A 22,217-nucleotide genomic window follows, 5' to 3' on the forward strand; every position below is an offset into this window, starting at 1 on the left:
AATACACTGTAACTTTTTTCTTCGTATCTTTTAAATTATTTCTTCATACATTTAATTAATAAATAAAATTAATTTTTAATACTTGTAATTTATTAGAATTGATTAAAACTGTTATTAAATTATTTCTTTGATCCAGAGCAATATTAATAATCAGCTGATGGAGAATTAGATATAAAATTATTGTTTAAATATTTTTATTAAAGATACATATTTGTTCCAGTTTTTTAAACGAATTCGATGTAATAGCGTTCTACACATTTAGGCTTATTAATTATTTTGATTCTAATTATTATACATATAATGCACAATTTAATATATTTGGCGATACTCTGGCAGAAAACGTGTCACCGAACATTTTATAAAAATATGATCTTTAACGTATGTAAATAACATTATTAGTCTATTTTTTTAATATTAAAAATTCTGGCGATTTTGTCAAATAAACAAAATTCCAGTTACACATTTACAAACTCATTTTATAGATTAAAAATATGAACGTGCTTGTACGATATTCATAAGTTTAAATATAAATAGTTAAAAATTAGTTCGTTTAGAACTTGTTTTAGATTTTTAAAGGCAGTACTCGTCCACTTGTGGAATACAGTGTTATAAAAATATTCTATCATTGTTAATAACGATTTTTCAGGCAGTTTAATAAATATAGAGATTCTTTAGGCACTATTAAAACTGTATCATTGTTTCTTCTATGTTACTTTTTATCGAATATAATTTTTCAGCGTTTCATCTTGTCGAGAATCGGCACAACCATGTCAAAGGACGGTCGCTTGCCAGGATCCTCGTTCATGCAAATTCGAATGAGCTTTGCAAGATGTGGAGAAATGCCCGGCGGTATGCTCACACGTAAATCTTCCAAAGCAATCTGAAATAAATTATTATTCGGTTATTTTTCTTAATTTAATGCTTAAATATAAACATTGATATGTAAAACGAGATTTTTTGCTAGAGTTACGAAGAAGAAAAAGAAGATTTATAATATACAGGGTGTTCTATAGTAAAAAAAAAAATCGTTTTGCTCACCTTCATGCCACATTCCATAGGCGATAAATCCGCGAACGGTACTTCTCTGGTAGCCAATTCCCACAGAAGGACTGCAAAGCTCCACATATCGCTAGCTTCGTGATTGATGTCTACCGGACGCTTGCTCAAAGCTTCCGGCGACATCCATGCCGGCTCATAAATTCTTCCGACTTCTTGAAAAGAGAACTTTGCATCCGCCATATTCACACGAGCTGTTAGATCCTCATCAATCTGAAATAGAACGTAGGATGATGAAATTTTACGTCTGTTTATTCAACATTATGAACATTTAATTAGTATAATTACTAATTATCCGAACTCACCATTATGTGCTTACTGTTAAGGTGAAATCTGCATCTATTCTGCCGATCCAAACCGTGAAGGAATGCCATAGCTCTAGCAACGTCAAGAGCTAATCGAAGAGCACGTGCCGTATCTACGACGACACCCGTTCCGCCGTGTAAAAGTCGATGCAAGCTGCCACGCGACATGTACTGGGAGACAGTCGCTAACTGCGGCGGTTGATTCACGCAGCCAAGAACTGGCAGAACGTTTGGATGAGAGAAAATTCTCAACTTTGGGAACTCCTCATTGAAATCCCTGGAGATACGAGCAGTACATTCACGGACATTCAATATTTTGGCAACGATATCGTTATTTTGCCATCGCCCTCTCCAGGTTTCGCCGCTCGGTGTGCTCGCGAGATGCATATGGAGAGATAGATCTGCCATACTTATCCCTTTATGCCTCGAAAGAGTTGCGTCTCCTGAAAAATAATTTAAAAAATATATATTAAAAAAACTTACTTTTTTTTATTTTTTTATTTTTTTTTTTAAACAAAAACACTCTTAAGAGACATTTTTTAGAGATTTAAAAAATATTTACGGCTTCTGGTCTTCAATCCTAGCCAGCTCTGATCCTTGAACTGTATTTTCTTCAAGTCTTGTCCATATTCCACTGCCAAATCTAATGAAACAAGAAATAAATTCGGTAAATGCAAGTGGAAGAGTAATTTCAGAATACATATATTATCGTTCACGTACCGTGTAATCTTTTAGCTAAGACACCTCTGGCTTTATCGAGAGGGGTGTCGCCGTCCTTGTTGGCGATGGATATGAGAGCACCGGCTGCAACGAGTTCCTCGGCAATCGCCTGATCTCCCCAGAAACAAGCGTAATGCAGGGCAGTGTTCCCATGTTCGTTTGTAACATTCACGTCGGCACGGTTTCTAAGCAACTGTAAGTAAAGTTATTTGCTTTAACAAATAATTCTGACAATCGCAAACAGCGTTATTTAATTTTATTTTTATTACCAATTGCACTATTTCCTTGTGTCCGTGTGCTGAAGCTAGATGCAATGGTGTATCATCTCCTCTGTTGGTGGCATTAACGCGTGCTCCTCGGCTGACCAGCAATTCCGCCAGCTTTGAGTGGCCTTCCTTGCAGCACCAGTGAAGTGGACTGAATCCGTGATCATCTCTACAAAAAGAAATTTAATAGTAAGATATTTTGCAATGAGATAAATCAAGATTTTTTAAATATTATTACGAACAAATTCAATCCGTTCAATCATATCTGCCGGGTATTTTGGTAATTAAATCTTATACAAATTTCTAATTCACCTATGCTTCTTAGAATATTTAGGAGCTTTTAAAACAGAATAATCTTTACAGAATCGTTCAAGTTGTCCAGCCAACCTAATTATAGAGTAGGAGGAACCATCTGGCAGAATAAATCTTTTCCAAAAAAGGAGTTTCGAAGTAGTTACCCCTGATTCATATCATGCTCCGTGTCGTCCAGCCAGACGCGGACCTGCATAGCATTGCCCTCGCGACACCATTGAAATATATCTTCCATCTTCGTGCTGTTATCACGAACTAAGGGCGTAAACACACAGGCGACGCGACGCCACGAGCGAGCTATATCAAGTCGTTCGTGCTCCCAAACGGCCAGCCGTCATACGCTAAATATAGCCATGTTCCTGACACTAATACCAGCGTGGCAACCTCATTACTTGTTGTGCGCGCTTAACGTCAGTGTTACTTAAAAAATAATATTAATAAAAAAGAAAAGCACGCCCGTGTTAATTAAAATTGCACATCTCGAAGATTCGGCCGTCGAAAGGTCGTGGTTCCGCGCCGAGTCACCGTGCGGGTGACCATATACGAACCGACGGCGAGATACACACCGACACGCACAGAGAAGTCAGCCCACACCAGCGGTGGGCGGACACCTTCATCTCCCTTCGCGTTGCGTCCCGATGATTGCACTCAATGAGTATTTAACGGAGCAACGGAGCAACGGAGCAACGGAGCGTTTCCACGAGACGCCGTCTAGCTCCGTTCTGTTTCGTTGCAAGCTCATGACTGGCAGTCTGCTTGCCGTCGATAAAACATATCCACGTGCCTTCTTTTTCTCGCGCGAACTCACGCGCTTGTGTCTGTCTTCGTCTTTGACAAGCAGGTCGTGCTGATTCAAGCCGGGAGAGCTTCATCTTATATCCTTCGCGATCAAAGCCGTGTAAGGAGTCAGCAAAAATGATGACAGACGGACGTCCTACTGCGAACGCGAGCAGATGATCGCCGACTGTTCGAGTGTGCGATTCACGTCACCATGGACGACAGCCTGGAGCGTTGCGTGAGGTCCCTGGAGGAAAACGCAAAGAATGTGCGCGATGAGGCTCGACGAACCCTCCTGAATATCTGCCGCAATGTACTGGAGTCGCCGAACAATCACAGGTTCCGCGAACTGCGGCTCAACGACGAGATCGTTATCGAAAAACTTCTGCCAGCTATCGGTGCCATGGAGTGCTTGTTCGACGTCGGCTTCGTCGAGGTCGGTCGAGACGCTAATCTCTCGGATTTCAATCATTGCTATAACGAGATATAAGCTAATGATTATACATGTTTGTCATTTAATTTGAACAAATTTGTCAGAGTTTTTGTTAAGTTATTATTTATATTAACAGGATGGAGAACGCATATTCCTACCGCGAAACGCATCCCTTTTGAGACTCCAGAGTCTATCAAGACTATTATATACCGCGATGGAAAACAGTCTTATAATCGACGACGTAGACAAAGTCTCTGCAAAACAAAAAAAATTCTTCAGTAGAATTATTAGACATTACCGCTATATTATGTACAACGAAGATCCAGATTTGCAGAGAAAGGCTAGGCGAGTCATACCTATTGCAGAATTGGAAATTGCAACAATGAAAAAAATGAGGGATCTACAAAAGTAATAGTCACATTTTTTTATCTTCTCTATGATAAAGTTTATCTTTATATGCTTACCTTTTCGTATCTCGTGTTCGCAGATCCGTTAAGTTAGGCGATGCTGCTGCTGCACAGTTTGAGGAGGAACTGATAGCCAAGGATTTATTCCTGGTTGAACTTCTACATTGGTTCAAGTATGAATTTTTCAAGTGGGTTAACTATTCAATATGCCTGACATGTTCCATTGAATGCTCGTACGAAAATGCGATACCTTCTACAGACCCTTATTGTATGAGAATAGAGCTTCATAGGTAAAATCTTTTTGATAGAACCACATGTGAGCAATTTTGCAAATACCATTGTGACGTTAATTCAATCTTAGATGTCCAAAGTGCAATATAGTTGTCGAATTTCCTCGTTATGCGCATCCAGAGCCTCTGTTGACCCTGAGACGTGGTCGCTGCGGGGAATGGGCCACCGTTTTTACCTTTTTATGTCGCTCGTTGGGTTACGATGCACGGTTTATACGCGACGAGACCGATCATACCTGGACAGAGGTACATCGAATTATTATTCATAAACTTTAAAGTGTTCTTTAATCGTAATTTTTTTTTTTTTTTTTTTTTTTTTTAGATATGGTCGGCGTCAAATAAGAGATGGGTTCACATGGACCCGTGCGAAAACGTTATAGACAAACCGTTGATGTACGAAAAGGGATGGCAAAAGAAGCTGACGTATATAATAGCTTTTTCCAAGGACGAAGTGCAAGATGTTACGTGGCGTTACACACGAAACCAAGAAGCCGTCCTGAAAAGGCGAAAAATTTGCACCGAGCAGAGTTTAATAAATTTCCTTCAGTCGCTAAACGATCATTTGCAAACTTCTGCCGGCTACAGCCGCGCGCGTAGGGAGTACGTCACCAAACGAAAAGTATTGGAGCTTGCCGATATGCTGTACATTCCCAATGCACAGAATAAGGATTCCGACGACGAGACTTACGAGGGGCGAACCTCGGGTTCTCTTACATGGCGATTGGCACGCGGTGAAATTGCGCAGGTACGAATATATTACAAATTTTCGAAGCTAAGTTGAACTAAATTTTGTAACATAATCGCTCAACTTTTTTTTTTTATAGGCTGACACAGAAAATAGTTACGTCTGGGATATTTCCAAGTACGGACAAACGTTCGAGCTGCGATATAACGTCGTTAAAGATTTATATTACGTTGTGCGTGATGACGAAATTTTGGAACAAAAATCCGGATGGCTAGAAGGGATAAACGCCACAGAGGGTGGAATCTTTCGTAAAATGGAGAACGATTGGAAGGTGGTTTATTTGGCGCGGTCGCAGCAGGCGAAACGTGGCCGTGTCAAATGGGCTTTTGAAATCGCGAACTCTGAATCGCGTTTAGAAGCATTTACCTTAAAAGCTAAGTCTGAGGTGTTCCAAGGAGCCCAAGTGTGCTGGGAGATCGAGGCCACTTTTGACGACGGCAAAGTGATCGTCATGCCTATTCCCAACTGCGAAGATTTTCACACGGAAGATGTAAGAGAGGCGGTGCGCTTGAACGTAATTGCGACATTATCCGGTGGCCAAGGCCAGAGTGCTTGGCAACACGCTCAACTTTTTCGACAGAGTCTAGACAACACCGAGAAACCATCAATGAAAATTAATATCCAATTGAAGAAGCGTGAAGTATGATATTCTAAGATGTACGCTCTAATCCAACCCTTAGAATAAATATTTATGACCTTTTTCTGAAAAAAATAATTTAAAATCAGATTCATGTTACATAAAAATGCAATATTGTTTTACGTATCACCTGTTCTTTTATGATGTCCAGAGTGAAACTGCTCGCGCCAGTCTACATTTATATTATTCACCTTCCTTCCTTTAATAATCTTTTTCTATATATCAGGCGAGAAACAAAGCTGATATCGTCGAAGTCAACTACCGAGTAAATTAATTGAAGTTCGTTTACGATCGAATCCTCGCGGAGTGCGAAAATCGAATGGATGCTGCTGCCAACCACTCAGAGCGGCAACTTGGCGCACGCGGGTTTCTCTAGGTATGTTTTCCTGTTTTTTCACGGAGAGCGCGGAAAACGCCGGTGCGCACGGATTTGAATGATCGCGCCGTTACGTTCGCGGCCTGAAGAATCCGCACGCGGCGGCTTCGAGTCGGCCGGCAGGCGCGATATTCCGGGCGAATTCGACTCGTCGTCTTCGCGAAGAGTGGCGTGGTGACCGCGAGCGCGAGGCTGACGGTGAATGGCGCCGCGGGGCGCGGAAAATCGATCGCGCGAGTTAGGTGAACCAGTGACGCGAGTGCTCGGCTACGTTTATGCCGTCGCGTGACCGTCGTCGCCGCCGCGCGACGCCGTAGAGGAGAGCGGTGCGTGAGGGAGCGCGAGTAGGCGCGCGGGGAGAAGGGGGAGCTCTCGCCGATGGCGGCTGTCAACTCGCACGGATCCCAGCCCTCCGCGCGGCGTGACGCGACGTAACGCTTCCGCTAGCGAGTCCTCCTCGCCCTCGCCCTCGGGCCGAAAATAGCCGGTGCGCGCGTCCGCAGTGAGAAACCGCGCGGCGGCACGAGCCGCGAGACTGCGCCAGCCGACCGTACCGTGTGCCACACCAGCCTCTTATATGACATCGGGCAAGGAGACAATGGGGTAAGTTGCGCGATCTTCCTGGGCCGCGGTCGTCCTGGCCGTGGATCTCATCTCGCCGCGGTACCGCGCGCCTTTTAAGGACGCGCCGGGTGGCTCGTGCGCCGTACCGGGTTCCCCGGTGCACCGCGTGCCGCGGCTACGGCAGAGTTCATTCCTCACCCTCCGCCCTGCGAGGGTGTGTGCATGTATGCGTGCCTACGTTACGTACGATGCGTGTGTGCGTGCGTGCGCGCCGCGCCTGTCGCCGGCATCCCCGTCGCGGCACCGCATCCCTCCGCTTCGCATCTGCTCCGCACCGATCTGCTTCGCTCTCCGAAAACGCGGAAGACGACGGAATCTGGTGCTCTCCCTCCCCCGCGCTGCGACACAGCGCCGCGTATCCTTTTCTCTCTCGCGCCTGCTGGCGTAAGTTCGTCTCCCTCTCCCCGACTTTTGATCGCCGGCCCGATTGACACTGATGCCGCGCGTATCCGGGTAATAGAGCAGCGGATAATGCCACTCCGCTTTCTTTCTTCCGCGAGAGATCTGTCGGCGGCGCTCCTCCTCACTGCCGGAAAGGCGACGTCGATCCATCCGGCTTCAGCGAAGACGTCGATTCGCTCTCGGAAGCTGAGAAGTTCTCAAAATGCAGTAGAATATTAATTCTATAATTTATAATAATTTATCCGTACAAGAGCATTTTTTTTATTAACAATTTTTTTTTTAATTTCTATAGCTGATGTTCATTTAAAGTTGCACGGATGTTATTAAATCATTCGTTTAATTTAAGAGAATTAATCTCTTGAAAATTAAAAGCCCGAAAGTTTTTTAAATGAAATAATTTATTGCTCGATAAAACGTCACGTGGAATTTTATTTTCCCTGTTGATGTTTAAAATACAGATAGGCACAATGTACCTATCTTGCCGTGTTCTTATTTTACGCATTTCCTTCCGCTTCATCGTTACACGCAGCAATTCCATACTGTATATCTGTAAATAATGCACTCCTGTTAACTGGGTCGGTTAAAAATAGATGCTTTGTATCATATATGGAAGATCCGCGTACGCACTCACCCTCTCATTATTATTCTGTAATTGATTGCAGTGAACAACCAATTTTCATGTGCAAGGCGCACGTGTTTCACATCGATCCCAAGACCAAGCGGTCTTGGGTGCCGGCGTCATCAGCAGCAATATCGGTGTCGTTCTTTTATGATTCCACCAGAAGTTTATACAGAATAATCTCGATCGAAGGAACAAAGGTAATTGACAAGCGTACGTCTGCTAGAATAGAAACGATATAGACCTGTATGTTCAGCTAAATTTAATTTCTTTTTTTTTCTCTCTTTTGCAGCCCGTTATAAATAGCACAATCACTCCAAACATGACTTTCACCAAGACATCGCAGAAGTTCGGTCAGTGGTCGGACGTCAGGGCGAACACCGTGTACGGCTTGGGCTTCGCGTCCGAGGCTGAATTAGGGAAGGTTTGTGTCGCGATTGCTCAGGAAAGCTTTACAAAAAGCGGAAGGCTTGGGTTACGCTCAGAAATGTTTTTCTTCGTTAACAGTTCATTGAGAAGTTTCACGAGGTGAAGGAGGCTACGAAGCTGGCCAACGCAAAACTGCAGTCAAACAGCTCTTCAGTCACCCCGGCCACCAGCGCGAACGTCAGTCCGATTACGTCCCGGTCGAGCGTCCCGTCGTCCGAGCAGGATCTCATAGACCCGCCAAACTCCTCGATGATTAACTCCACGTCGGCGAACAACCAGAACACGAATGCCAATATGATTTCCGCTCAGAACAGTGTATCTTCGGTAAGCAGCAGTCCTTTACCTGGTAGTTGTCAGAATAAAGTGGACGACGAATTGAAAAACGCAGTCCATTCAAGATCACAGAGTGTTTCTCAGAGTACAGAAAGTCCACAACATCAAGGGAAATCGTCGAGTATGAGTTCAACGCAAAGTGGACAGTCAGCTGAGGTGCAGCTGAAATATGAAAACGACAGGTTGAAACTTGCCCTGGCTCAAAGTTCTGCTAACGCTAAGAAATGGGAGGTACGATCACGAGGAATGTCATATTTTTATAATTGCATATAACATATAAATAATAAAACCACGCCATTTTATTACAGGTTGAGTTAACTACTCTTAAAACCAACAATGCTAGATTAACAAGCGCGTTACAGGAGTCCACGGCTAACGTTGACGAATGGAAGAGGCAACTGCAATTGTACAAAGAGGAAAATGCTAAAATAAAGCTTAAGTATGCTGATCTGGAGGCTGGTAAGATTGCGGAAGGAAATAGCGAAGCGCTAAGATTGAGAGTCGAAGCATTGGAAAGCGAACTGAGAACGCGGAACGATGAAATCAAAGCTCTCACTGTGGCCACCAAAAATAAGGATTTCGTGGTATGTACATAGTGCTCGCTAAAACTTAATCGGTATTCGCGTTAACGTTGATGTTTTATCATGTTATATTTGATTAACGAATATTTCCATTTATTTTGTAAGGCTCTGCAAAAGGAGAATGCGGAACTCCGCGAGATGTTGAATGTAGTTCATGAACAATTAGAACTTGCGCTGAGTGCAAACAAAGTTCAAAAACAAAATTTGGATACGTTAAACGCCAGATTAGCCGGTTACATACAGGATTTGGTAACTGTACATCGAGAAATTACAAATACATTGCAAACCTAAGTTTGCACCATAGGGGAAACCTAAGAGTGCCTCTCTTAGGTCTTTTGTATTTATTGTAAGCGCGATGTACGAATGGATGATATAGATAAATAACAAAGAGAGAAGTTCCGAGAACAAATAAGAAACCGAATACAGATTAATCGAGCAGAAAAATTATAGAATATTGAGATAAATGTCTCAAAAATAGTACACTACAGAAGAGATTGCTCCCTGAACATGTATTTAAATTGGATCGATCTGATCTGTTTGAAACTTTCTTTTAAAGGATAGGTTTTGTGCCATAATCACGCTGCTGTTATACAGAATAGGACATTGATTTTACCATCTGTTCTTTAATTTTGTAGTTTGACTTTGTTTAAAAAAATTATAATTTGTTTCTCTCGTCTTAAAGTTGAAAAAAAATTTCTCACGTTTCTTTAAAACAAGTTCTGGAGAATTAAAGAAATTGACTCGATGCTCACCTTAATATTTTTTCTGAATATTGCATTGCATAGAAAGTTTTTGCATTATCCGCAGTCTCTGCGAGACATGGTAATAACTTTCTTTTCAACAGTTATATTATTAGACTCTCATTCTAAAACGTAGCAATAACTTTGCAGTTTGATTATTAGATAGACTGTTTTTTAGAGTAATAATAGCAATGTACAATAATAATTATTATTACAGTCGTAATTTGATTATAACGTAGTTTATAATCGAATAATTATTTGTAATTCTCACAAATTGAGAATTTAACGAATCTATACACATTTAGCAAAATGTGAATACTATTAATAAAAAACTGTTTTTTTCGGCGAATTCACAAGTGACTTGCAAGAAAATTGAATGGGAGTCTAGTGATTTAAGTGATTAAAATATAAAGTCAAATGTCACATGTCGACCAGATACTGGTAGATACGGGTAATAAGGGGAGACCTTTACAAGCACTGGAACACATTTAAATAACTTAAATATTTTATACAATAGACACTTTGAAGGTTTTCTATCGTATTAAATAATGTTTAAATTATTAAATCTGCTCGAGTGGTGAAATATTTCGTCTCTCTATGGATCATACAGGGTGTCAAAATATACAGCCAAACTTATACATTATTAAAGTGGTCGAGCATGTGAGGAAAGTTTGTATTGAATCTCTGTCCATATAAAACTTTGTATTAAGGAATTCTAAGAGATAGTCCATTGCTCTGCACAAAACTGCTCTCGTTTTTATAATTCTTTAGACATGTTGCTAATTCAGAAGCGAATGCATGTCAGTTATGATTTACACTTTGGCATAACAATAATTAAATTTATTTAAGCAAGACATCACAAAACTAATAAACTTACATTAACTGTAGCAGAGCTGTAAAAAAAATGTAGTCATTACAATTGCGATTACGATTACTTGTAATCAAAGAACATGATTCCCGATTACGATCGGTAATCATGTTTGTCTTTTGATTACGAGTAATTATAATTATCCAGTTATTGATTACCAAAATAGCCACTACTTATACAGCTCTGAACTGTAGCAGACAAATAAGGGGTGCTTGTATATATAAATAGAAAAGAAATATGGACAATAAGAGAAATCAATTTCAAGCAATTTATATATAGGAAGAAAAGAAATGTTGTATTAATATCCCTTTTATATTTGTTTTATCAGTGATAATTGTAATTACTTTTTCTACTTTAGATCGCATTGAATATTTTATAATGATATGATATGACTTTTGTGTTACTTTTTTACTTTTCTACTACAATTTCAATTTTAGAACAATTTTAGATGTAAGACGATAATGACAAATACGAAATTTTCGCAATTTTTAGAAAATCTTTGCGCAGCGTAGATTAACTAAGTGAACATAACAATATCTTCTCTGGAACATTGTTTAAGAGTCATTGCTTCGCAATACGTATGAGATAACTTTCGAATTTTATTTATGTAAATGCTAATCATGTGCCTGATTGACGATATGCAAAACATGTTTACTACATTGGCACATGAAACATTGGTAATGTGTCTGTGATAATTTTTATTTCGATATGCATTACGTTTTTTATGTTTTTGTTTTGATTTAAACATTTATTGCTCTTACACTAAAAAAAAAATTCTATAACGTTTACTGATAATCTTTTTATAAAAATTTTATATTTAATTTTTATTTGTTATGTTAGATGGAAAATATTTCAGATGGTAAAGTTAGGTGTCCTACTCTGTGAAAGATACGTACAATTATTGTTGAATTTGACGTATGCGAGCACCAGTCTTATGTATAAAATACAGTAGAACGACGACTGTCCTAAGTGCGTGTTTGTGAGAGATGTTTTCATAAGAGCGTTCCTGCGAATAATCCATCTAGATGAAAGAATGCACAAAAAAAAAAAGAAAAAAGAAAAAAAAAGAAAATATTCTTCCAACAAAAAGATCAAGATGTCTGATATCAGTATGACAAATATAATACTGCTTCCCTGAACGCATTAGCTAATATTAAAGTATGCATCCTGCGCCTCTCACAACTACTGCGTTTCAGTGCTATTGTATAATTAATATATATAGAGAGAAAATCATTTCAAGTTTCACGCGCATTTTCTTTTGATCACAAATACTCAGACCTGGTTGACAAGTTCATAAATGAAGGAAAATGCAGTGAACCTGGAATGCTTTGTACATAAATTTATTTTAATTTTTGAATTTTGCAGTACTCGCGCACTATGCCTCATCATAAAATTTATTATCCATGCTCGCTTATCAACACGATCACATTGATTTTGCATCAAATCGAAGTCGCATTTGACGCTAGATAATATATTAACAGAGACATTCGTTGTAATTACATCAAGCTTAAGACTGTATGACTACTGAAGGGTTTAAAGCAATGTTATATTTATCGACGGAATTATATATAATCTTGTTATTAGAGAGAGAATTTATGTTTTTAAGGAACATATACGTATATTTCTAAGTTTAGACTCGTCTACTTTTATAAATATTATTTTTTATTGAGATTGTTTGCTAGGATTTTTTTTGTTATTCTTATAGTACTTCGTATTTAATATGTACAACTATATTTAATGTTTTTTTTCTTTTTTTATTATTAAGATAATCGTTATTCGTAATACTCATGTTAATTTATATCTCGGATAATCGACGTTTTACTGTACAATATAGGAATAGTTTGATTTTCCATGACATGTACCGAAGCTAAATAATTGACGCATGAACGTGCGCATTTATAATTAAGTAATTAATATATGCACTTATGTATTAAACCCATCGGAGAAAATGTGTAGTAATTTTAAGTTGCGTCTTGGCCGCAGATTTATAGACTCTTTTGCAATTCATTTTCGTATAGAAATTTAAAGTTATGTCAAATGCATGTTTGTTATATTTTTTATTGTACGAATATTGGAACGCGCATTATCATTATTGTTGCTGAAAAAGCGTTACTATTGTCATTGCTATTGTCGCTACTTCTATTGCGATCACGATACTATTGTTAAGTCACTCTCTTAATCTACTATTACTATCGCTCAAATCTCTTTCTCTCTATACATCTATTATTGATATCTTCATTATCTATTATTGCAAGTGGCATTGTCGTTAGAGATATTTTAATTACCGGTATTACAAATACATTGTATTAATTGCGCCTGCAAAAATGTTTAATAGATACATAAAACATATCAAGAATGTCACACGATTAGCATAACATGCGTTTCTCAAATTCTTCCTTTTCTTTTCTTATTTTCACTCCCACATAAGAGATTACAGTTACCCATAACGTCTATGCATTTAATGTGAATAACATTTTAGTAAAATCCGTATTATATAGCAGAACTAATTTTATTTTATGTTATATTTGTATTACTCGTGCAGAAAATTTTTCATTATCATTGATTTATGAAATGTTTGATACACGTTGTATAAAACTGTTCGTAATACACGGTTTTAATTGTACAAGGTGATTATCACCGATTATAGAATCATACGTGTATGATTTGAAAATGTGTATGAGATGATTCCTTTACTACGCACAACTCGGAATCGTCGATCAAGACATGTTCTGATGTATTCGAAAAAAAGTTATTAGAACTGTATGTTAATTTTTCTTTTATAAATTCTTATACAGTATGTTGAAAATATACATTTTACTGTTAAGACAATGTATCATATTCTGCAAAATGCGAAAAAAAAAAGAAAAAACTGATTATCAGGATATCCGTCATGATTACGGATGATTACAGCTCGTACGTTTATCGCTGCACTGTAATTGTACAGCGCTGAAACGTATAATGGGAACGATTCGCACAAGGAGTCGAAAAGTGAAATCTCTCAAAGTGGTAAAGATGAATAAATCTAGACAAATTTTTAGTAGATTATTTAGATAACAGGTGCAAGATGCGCTAGGGTATGCACTTTTGATCGAAAAAGTGTTAAAGAGATGGATTTTTAATTTGAGGAATTGGAAACAGAAGCCTCGCTTGCCATATGTAATCTTAATAAAACATTTTCAGACGGGCTTGCGGTGTTTTCTTTCTAACATAAACTTCGCATATGAATTCTTAAGGGTACTATTAATCCTTGTATTAGATACTGAATGTCAGATTCATCGAATTCCTATGAAATGAGTCGTTGAAATCTGATTACAGTCTCGAGTGAATAAATTTACAAGTAGGCATGCATGCAGTATGACGTTATATGTGCATAGACAGTAAACGTAGATAAAAAAAAATACTGTTCTGCATTTACGCGCATCTACACATATAATTAAATATAAATACAGTCAAATAATTTAATCCTTTACCGATAAATCCACCGATATTAAAGTTTAAGTTTAAAAATTTACTGAAAATTAATCGACCTATGCTCCTATCACTTGTTAGTTTGCACAACTCGGCCTTGTATTTGTTACAGACGAATTTGCTTTTAACTAACAACGCCTCGGTGTTACAATATACTTATTTATAGTTGGATCTCTCTCTGCGATTCATAGGAAAATGCGTGACTTGTGAGACGCTACGTACGTGTCGATTTCGTCACGCATTCTACGTGCAGCAAACCGTCACGATCAGTTCTCATTGAACCAAGAATTGTGAATCATATACAAGTGAGTAACATTCATTACGTATGTACGTCTTAGATTTTAATTTTCTACCTATAGTTTTCAGGAGTGACAAGTTGCTTGGGACACCCTGTATATAATACGTTTCTGACACAATAATGAGATATAATTTAGTAACATCCTATTATGTAATACGTCCGCCCTTGGTATCTTATATAAATGTATATATATATGCATGTTGTTTTTGTTGTAATCTTATCGATTTTATATATGACATCAATTCGTTAGTTTACTCGCCATCTTTTAGCTTGCCACAGGATACTTCGTTCTCCACGTCATTATTCGATGCTACGTCGACAACCCCACCAACATTCTCTCTCTCCTCAACGCTGTCCTTAATATCGTTGCTGTCTGAACGTTCCCACCCAGTTGGCGAAGCATCCACAATCGTATAGATCGAAGAACTTCGAAACCGGTGTTTTCCGCAAATTGTAAGTGAAATTACAAGTGTAGTGTCATATTAATAACCGGTTATTAAATTGTTTGACGTATTGAAATTAACATAAATAATAATTTAAAAAGTAATCTTAAGAGATTGATATGTTATTTCGTACAGACGTAATCAGTTTACGTTAAAACGATGCACGGCTCTTTCATTAAATAGCTGACTGTGATTAAAAGTTATCAGGGTGTTAATTACGTTGTTTGTTTGCACGATTTCAATAATCTTGGCTGTTAAATTTTAAATTTAACTTTAATGCAGTCAGTCTTATTACACAATCTTTGTTCAGATACTGACTTCGTTAAAAATTTTTTTAGACGTATTAAATAATCTTTTTTCAAAAATATATTACGCATTTATATTCTTCTCAGAGGAAGAACGGTTATTAAATGTACATGAATCGCAGAGAGAATCCGAGAATAAGAAACAAAAAGTTTATACGTACCTTTTTTTTTCGCTGGCAATTATATTAATGGGTTACGGATACGTATTTCAACTTTTAAAGTTCTTCTGTCAAGACCCATAATTGTCATCATTAATATTTTGCGAGACCAATCATCGAAGTAATGAACCGAACAATCGATATCGATTTTATGTTTCTCGTATTACATCCATTTCCTGGCGCCGCGTCGCCTTGAAAGCAATATAGGTTTGGTAGGGATTGCCTTCAAGGATACTCAGGATCTGAAACAAAAGAATTTATTTCGGTTAGCGTAGAGTTGTTGACAAAAGAAAAACAAGCTTCAAGCAAAAACCGAAGTTAAAGTAAATTCCATTACCTTAGAATTACTATTATTTAATTAATTTATTACACTTATCGTTATTAAATTTTGAAAATAGAAAAACCGCGAACAATATTATAGCATTCACGTCTAGATGACTCATATAATTAGAAACCATTCGGTGACGTTTCGCATCAGAAGACCATGTGAGAGTCAAGGACCGGTACCGGTCTCATTTATCTCGCGTTGTCATTCAATTCCGGGTTTCATCCGGCAAAAAGTACCGGCACCGGTATCGTTCAGTGCCTTCGTAGTCGACAAATGCGAACGCGTATCTTGCCCCACCAATGAGAATTCCTTTCCTCTTCTCTCTATGCTGTTCCTCGACGGAAGAGGCTCTCGGCAACAGCGAACGCTGGGTGCGAGGCATTAGTTAGTTGGCCACCAGAACCGGTACCGTTTCATAGAAAGAACGCATCGTCGAAAGAGGTAAAGCAAGCCACACCCTGTGGTCTTGTGTCATTTCGCCGGTATCCGCTCGATATAATCCTGCATAAATCTGCCTTCCTTTGGCCATTAAATTCATACAAAGTGATACAACAGATTCTCAGTAATCATGTAGCAACAGGCGAATAAATGCGGGGTGTTACTCGATGAGATCATCATCACGAACGCGAGGCGTATCTGAAATGAGTCAAGGACTAAAGCACCGCGTCGCCGGATCGCGTGTTTGCACGCATTAGTGGTGACAGAGTTATCATCGCAAAACATCTGTCTTTTAATAACAATTATGACTTTCACATTACGTTAAAGTGCCACTATTAAAATGCAAAACAAAAAATTTAATTAAGCCACAAACTCGTGTTTTCTAAATAAATAATTAATATTCTTAATATCTGGATATTAGACATTTAAAAAAGAGCTATCAAAATAATACATTTAATAAGCCTAATAAAATTTTCGATTTTGAAATATGTAGTGCTAGTTACATTATCAATTAATTCTAGATTTTTAATTTCTTATTTGATATAAAATACATTTTAAAAATATAAAATACATCTTTAAAATGTGTTTTCAGAAAACCAGCAAGATGGCAGCGAGTCAATATTATCACGTACAGGTAATTTTGTATGTTAATATCTTATAGCATCGCAATAAAATCTTGCATTAATGACTGAGCAAGATGAGTGACTCACCTCATTATTTCCATTTGTTTTAATCTTTTATCCATCTAAACGGACAACTCTCGTAATATCTGCAGCGTTATTTTTCAGTTCAGAAAAAGAAAGAATGCCGTTTAATTGAATTACCACAAGAATTTTATGTCACCTAAAAAAATAAAATTGTATAATATATATGATATTCACAATGAGTCATATATCGATACATTAATGCAAAAACCAATCGCATTACCACTCTTTCCTAATTAAACAGAAAAAATTTACAAGTCTTTTCAAAAATGTTATTTTAAGAACCGAATTAATGAGCTCGTTATAGTATATTTAACACATTTAGCGTGATAATTAATTAAAAATTGTTTTAAGCTAAAAATGCGAGATTAAAAATACTTTTAGTGCACGCCTACCGTGTATCCGGCTGATCCTTTCGATCCCGAGGCGGATGCCAGCCTTTTGCGAACCGCGATGAAAGGTTTCGGGACTGACGAGCAGGCTATTATTGACGTTTTGGCTCATCGTGGCGTCGTGCAACGATTGGAGATCGCTGATAAATTTAAGACCATGTACGGAAAGGACCTCATCTCCGAGTTGAAGTCAGAGTTATCCGGAAACTTCGAAAAAGTCATCCTAGCTTTAATGACTCCTCTTCCCGAGTATTACGCTAAGGAATTACACGAGGCCATCTCTGGCATGGGTACCGACGAGGGTGCACTCATCGAGGTTCTCGCTTCCTTGAGTAACTACGGCATCAAGACGATTTCGGCTGTTTACAAAGATCGTAAGTCATAGCACTGCCTTTTTATCTAGAAAAGAAATAAAAAAAAATTAAAAAAAAAGAACGTATAGCATTTCTAAAATTTTTGGTTTAATTCTAAATTACTAATATATTGTTAATTTATTTTTCTAGTGTATGAAAGTGAGCTGGAAGATGATCTTAAGAGCGATACCTCTGGTTATTTCAAGAGACTTTTGGTGTCATTGTCTTGCGTGAGTAACAGAAGATAATATATCATTCCGCACAACTGCTTTGCTAATTGTTTCTGCTTTTCTTTTTTTTATTAATTATCAGGCCAGCAGAAACGAAAGTCCGGACGTCGATGAAGGAGCCGCACGTGAAGACGCCGAGAGACTGCACGCTGCGGGTGAGGGCCAATGGGGTACCGACGAGAGTACTTTCAACGCAATCCTTATCACTAAGAGTTTTCCACAGTTGCGAAGGACCTTCAAAGAATACGAACGTATCTCCGGGCACAGCATCGAAAAAGCTATTAAGCGAGAATTCTCTGGTTCTGTCGAAGATGGCTACTTAGCTGTGGGTAAGAAATGATTAAGTACAATAAATATAACTAATTCATTAAGTTTTTTTTTATAATAAAAAGTAAGTTGCTGTTCTTACTGTTAATCGTGCTGTTTTTGCCACATATGTTTATATCTTCATATTAAAAACTGTGAATGCTTTTCTTTTAGTGAAATGCGCCAGTGACAAAACTGCTTATTTTGCCGAAAGATTGTACAAAGCTATGCGGGGAATGGGTACAACCGATTCAACGTTGATACGCGTCGTTGTGGCACGATCGGAGATCGATCTGGGCGATATTAAGGATACTTATGAAAGACTTTATGGAAAATCTCTTGCTGAAGCCATCGACGTAAGTAAAAGCAGCTACTTCCTAAAATAAAAAATAAATTTTGTTAGTCATTATTTCAGCCGTTTTGTTTGCTTTTTTTTTAAATGAAATTTAAGTTTTTTATTTCTGCAGCAATTAAATTAATAAGAAGACACAATAATACATATAACGCAATGAATGTACACATATATGTACAAGTTTTAATATACCTTTTAATGATAAAATTTTTTAGTGAATTTCAGCGAATTAATTCTATTTATTAATTTTTTTTTTCGTAATTCCAATTTTTATGAAATACTTTTAGACTCAATTTAAATCCAACGCTTTAATTCTGCGGCTTTTACTTATTTATTTAATACAGTAATGCTTCGCCCACAGTCAAAATGTAAAATTACGCATTTACATCATAATTCTCTCACGTATATACTTATATATGCATTCACAATTGCTAAACTATAATAAAATAATAATAATCTGTTAACTCACGTACGAACTTTGTCTCAGCACATCATATAACGTTCCATAAATTTCAGGACGACTGTTCAGGCGACTACAAGAGACTCTTGCTTGCTCTTCTCGGATGAACATATTTCAATCGTACAACAGACCCTTTTCTTGAAAATTATACTTCAATGTCGCGAATATTGCATAGTGCTTCATTATACATATTCTGCAAAGATCTTGGTTAATTTATTTCTTTATGTTACGCTGGCTGTTAATGGTGAATTTTATTCGTGTTATTTATCTTTTGCGCTTAATTGAAGTGACGTGTGTAAAACAAATTACAAAACAGTAAGAAACCTGTACATAACAATAAGTACGCGTTTCTCAATGAAGATCGAGCGAAAATTGATCTACAATTGGCAATTTGTATATTAGTACAAATGAAGTATTATTATTAATTTAAACTTTGTTGAAAATTTATTCCCTATTATACTAATTCTATTAATTGGTTTAATCATCGCCGATTGCATGCATGCTTGTACTAGTTGTATGTACATAAATACATAAACGTCACGATTTTCTCCAAGCTAATGTTAGCTTTTAATTCTCCTACATTTTTTTTTTCTTGCATTTCCAGAACGATTGCGGTGACGACTTTAAGCGGCTTCTGATCGCACTATTGAATTAATGAGCTCGAGGAGTTATTTTCGTTACTAAGAATCCAATCAGATATTTAACATTGAGTGTCAATAATCCGAAAGCATGTAAATGTAACACATACATTTATTTGCAATAAACGTATATGTATATCCACAAATTATCCTCGGCTCATTTTACTGGTGATACGCAAGAATATCTTTGATTTCTTTTTCAGAACGAATGCGCCGCCGAGTGGAAAAGACTTTTAATAGCAATGTTGAATTGAAAAAATCTTTAGAAACTGTAAGAACAACTATAATTAAACGAGATAATTAGAACAGAAACAAATAATATTTAAACCAATGGATTATAATGTACAAAACATTTATAATACATGGTAATCAATTGTTAAATGAACGATATGCATTTCAGATTTATAAGATTATGATATGTAAAAATATAATGTAATGTTAGCATGCCTATAAAAATATAAACTTATAAAATATAATAGCCTGCTAAACCAAAAAAAAAAGTGTATGCTTTTCTAGTGCAAAACTTAAACATTTGTTAAACTAAATAAAATTTAAGCATCTTAAGAAAATGGCGTAAAAAAAAAAAAAAAAAACTTATATTACTTAACTGATCTTAAGATCCTTCGTTCGAGGTATTTATACCATGATTACATTAGGTAGTGTATCTTTTTGTATTTTTTTCCGAAAGAATAATGACCAATTATCTTCTATTTTTTTTTGTATAATTTTTTTTTTTTCTTGTACGTTTTCAATAATCTCGTTTATATATTTTATGTCACTCGATGATTTAAAATGCAAACAACCCAGGTGTATCTTTGCGATTGTAAATTTCATTATTTTTCCTGAGACTTCGAAACACGCGTGAAACTTGTCTTTCTTAAGTTCTATATCGTAAATTCGTAAGCAAATTTCAGCATCAAATAATTCATAAATATCGTCTCCAAAGCAAAAAGGTGGCGGATTTCGAGCTAGAAAAAGAACATACGTATTTATATGTTCCGTTTGTCGGAAAATAACTTCGTATATATACTTTGTACGTAATTAAGTATTACCTGTAATTGTCTCGTTAAAAATTATCAAGTTATTAAAAGTCAATGTGAGTGAAATCCCATAGTCATTGTCCAGGTAAGTTGTATTTATGCATACTACTCAAAAATGAACGTAAAATTTCAAAAATAAAAAAATATATAAGCAATAAGCGACAAATTGAAAACAATTTGTTACAGTACAGACTACAAGTAATTACTTACATGTCCCATTTAAAGAGACTAAACCCCAATTTAGACGTTGGCAGCATCCGCAATCATATTTAATACATTCGCACCCACTATTGTACACTTGTATAATAAATTTGTCTACAAAAAGAAATTTTTTTCAGTCGATATACATGTATACTTATTTTAAACGCATATATTATTAAAAAGAAGCAAAATTTAATACATACTATGTGGCTCGATAGCCGATGCGTCCAATGTCGACATTATCGTATGACCCATCACTTCTACAACTCCAGAGCAGAATAATATCCCAATAAAGGCTACGCTCGTAACGTTGTTGCAACGTAAACGTTTCATAATTGTTTTAGCCCGCTATTTTTAGTACTTTGTACTAGCTAACGTGAAATCTTGTGACAGATATCGTATTGCTACTTCGAACGACTGAGCTTTGTTCAGTTCCTTCTGATCACGCGTTCACAACTAGCGAGCTGCGTCCTCTCCCTTCATTTTTTTCTCAGTAAAATATTGTTGTAATACGATGCCGTGAAATATGATTCTTCGTTTACTGATAACGATAACCTTTATATTCTTTCGCTCCCACCATCTAAAGGAAGTTTCGACAAAGCTGAGACAGTTATTCTTCACCAAATGCGACAAGTACAGACATAACATCTTGAGTCTTGATCATTGCTACGCTTCGCGACTGTTTCGCTTTTTTTTTTTTTTTTTTTTTTCTTTTTCCTTACAGTACTTCGTATTCAGACGTCTGAAGAGAAAAAAGAAAGGTAGAAAAAGTATCATAAAGAAAGTAAACAAATTGAGCGATATGTACCTGCGTTGAGCGTGTTCCCGATCATTTTCTAACGTCTAATGCAAATCGCGAATGAAGCCTATATTTATAAATTACGATCGACGATGCGGCAATTTGTACATTTTACAAATTTGCATAGTAATAAGACGCAAACGACTGTGATATACGTCACGTATTACAAATGTCTCACGCGAAGTATGCAACGAACGAGCGACAAGGCAAACGAAAAGCGCGCGAAAAAAGAAAAGGAGACGGGAGTGCAACGGGAGTGCAGCAGAGCGGCGGAACGAATTGCGGGAATCGTTGGTCGCGGTTGAAAGCGGCGACCGCACGCGTGACGTGCGTAGAGGCATACGTGAAATCAGATTACGCGGGGTCGAAGTGCGGTGGAGGAGA

General features: G+C 37.3%; 5 protein-coding genes and 1 long non-coding RNA gene across 13 annotated transcripts; 3 read left to right on the forward strand and 3 right to left on the reverse strand.

Annotated features, from left to right (window-relative positions):
* Positions 1 to 177: 177 nt before the first annotated feature.
* Ilk (integrin linked kinase) lies at positions 178 to 3,323 on the reverse strand. The gene is made up of 7 exons (XM_070667789.1): positions 2,806 to 3,323; positions 2,351 to 2,516; positions 2,082 to 2,274; positions 1,924 to 2,004; positions 1,362 to 1,804; positions 1,039 to 1,269; positions 178 to 880 (listed from the first exon to the last, which is right to left on the reverse strand). Exons 1-7 carry the CDS (start codon positions 2,892 to 2,894, stop codon positions 734 to 736), a joined length of 1,350 nt encoding a protein of 449 aa, XP_070523890.1. The 5' UTR covers positions 2,895 to 3,323; the 3' UTR covers positions 178 to 733.
* A 103-nt stretch (positions 3,324 to 3,426) lies between these two features.
* Positions 3,427 to 6,074, forward strand: Pngl (N-glycanase Pngl). Its single transcript, XM_070667788.1, has 6 exons — positions 3,427 to 3,872; positions 4,006 to 4,277; positions 4,357 to 4,566; positions 4,638 to 4,812; positions 4,889 to 5,311; positions 5,391 to 6,074. Exons 1-6 carry the CDS (start codon positions 3,651 to 3,653, stop codon positions 5,955 to 5,957), a joined length of 1,869 nt encoding a protein of 622 aa, XP_070523889.1. The 5' UTR covers positions 3,427 to 3,650; the 3' UTR covers positions 5,958 to 6,074.
* A 565-nt stretch (positions 6,075 to 6,639) lies between these two features.
* Homer (homer protein) lies at positions 6,640 to 11,992 on the forward strand. Of its 2 annotated transcripts, XM_070667791.1 has the most exons (7): positions 6,643 to 6,927; positions 8,013 to 8,169; positions 8,262 to 8,393; positions 8,477 to 8,722; positions 8,816 to 8,962; positions 9,040 to 9,315; positions 9,418 to 11,992. In XM_070667791.1, exons 1-7 carry the CDS (start codon positions 6,902 to 6,904, stop codon positions 9,601 to 9,603), a joined length of 1,170 nt encoding a protein of 389 aa, XP_070523892.1. In that variant the 5' UTR covers positions 6,643 to 6,901; the 3' UTR covers positions 9,604 to 11,992. The 2 variants fall into 2 exon arrangements, with proteins under 2 accessions (XP_070523891.1, XP_070523892.1); XM_070667790.1 differs by having other exon boundaries at positions 6,640 to 6,927; positions 8,477 to 8,962.
* Positions 11,993 to 13,679: 1,687 nt separating this feature from the next.
* LOC139109034 (uncharacterized) lies at positions 13,680 to 17,202 on the reverse strand. Of its 2 annotated transcripts, XR_011546773.1 has the most exons (3): positions 17,069 to 17,202; positions 15,930 to 16,556; positions 13,680 to 15,834 (listed from the first exon to the last, which is right to left on the reverse strand). It is a non-coding gene; the product is annotated as an uncharacterized lncRNA (long non-coding RNA). The 2 variants fall into 2 exon arrangements; XR_011546772.1 differs by having other exon boundaries at positions 13,680 to 16,556.
* LOC139109023 (annexin B9) lies at positions 15,001 to 20,178 on the forward strand. Of its 6 annotated transcripts, none has more exons than XR_011546770.1 (8): positions 15,001 to 15,139; positions 16,951 to 16,992; positions 17,447 to 17,828; positions 17,958 to 18,037; positions 18,120 to 18,366; positions 18,518 to 18,699; positions 19,212 to 19,399; positions 19,997 to 20,178. XR_011546770.1 is itself a non-coding variant. In XM_070667794.1 (7 exons), exons 2-7 carry the CDS (start codon positions 16,963 to 16,965, stop codon positions 20,045 to 20,047), a joined length of 972 nt encoding a protein of 323 aa, XP_070523895.1. In that variant the 5' UTR covers positions 15,001 to 15,139; positions 16,951 to 16,962; the 3' UTR covers positions 20,048 to 20,178. The 6 variants fall into 6 exon arrangements, 4 of the variants coding, with proteins under 4 accessions (XP_070523895.1, XP_070523897.1, XP_070523893.1 ...); XR_011546769.1 differs by lacking the exon at positions 19,997 to 20,178 and adding an exon at positions 19,760 to 19,939; XM_070667794.1 differs by lacking the exon at positions 19,212 to 19,399.
* Positions 20,179 to 20,277: 99 nt separating this feature from the next.
* On the reverse strand, positions 20,278 to 21,931 carry LOC139109028 (uncharacterized). The gene is made up of 4 exons (XM_070667819.1): positions 21,238 to 21,931; positions 21,044 to 21,148; positions 20,846 to 20,938; positions 20,278 to 20,761 (listed from the first exon to the last, which is right to left on the reverse strand). The coding sequence occupies exons 1-4, from the start codon at positions 21,365 to 21,367 to the stop codon at positions 20,430 to 20,432; spliced, it is 660 nt and encodes a 219-aa protein (XP_070523920.1). The 5' UTR covers positions 21,368 to 21,931; the 3' UTR covers positions 20,278 to 20,429.
* Positions 21,932 to 22,217: the final 286 nt, after the last annotated feature.

Source organism: Cardiocondyla obscurior, linkage group LG16 (assembly GCF_019399895.1).
Source record: "Cardiocondyla obscurior isolate alpha-2009 linkage group LG16, Cobs3.1, whole genome shotgun sequence".
In the NCBI taxonomy this organism is placed as follows: domain Eukaryota; kingdom Metazoa; phylum Arthropoda; class Insecta; order Hymenoptera; family Formicidae; genus Cardiocondyla; species Cardiocondyla obscurior.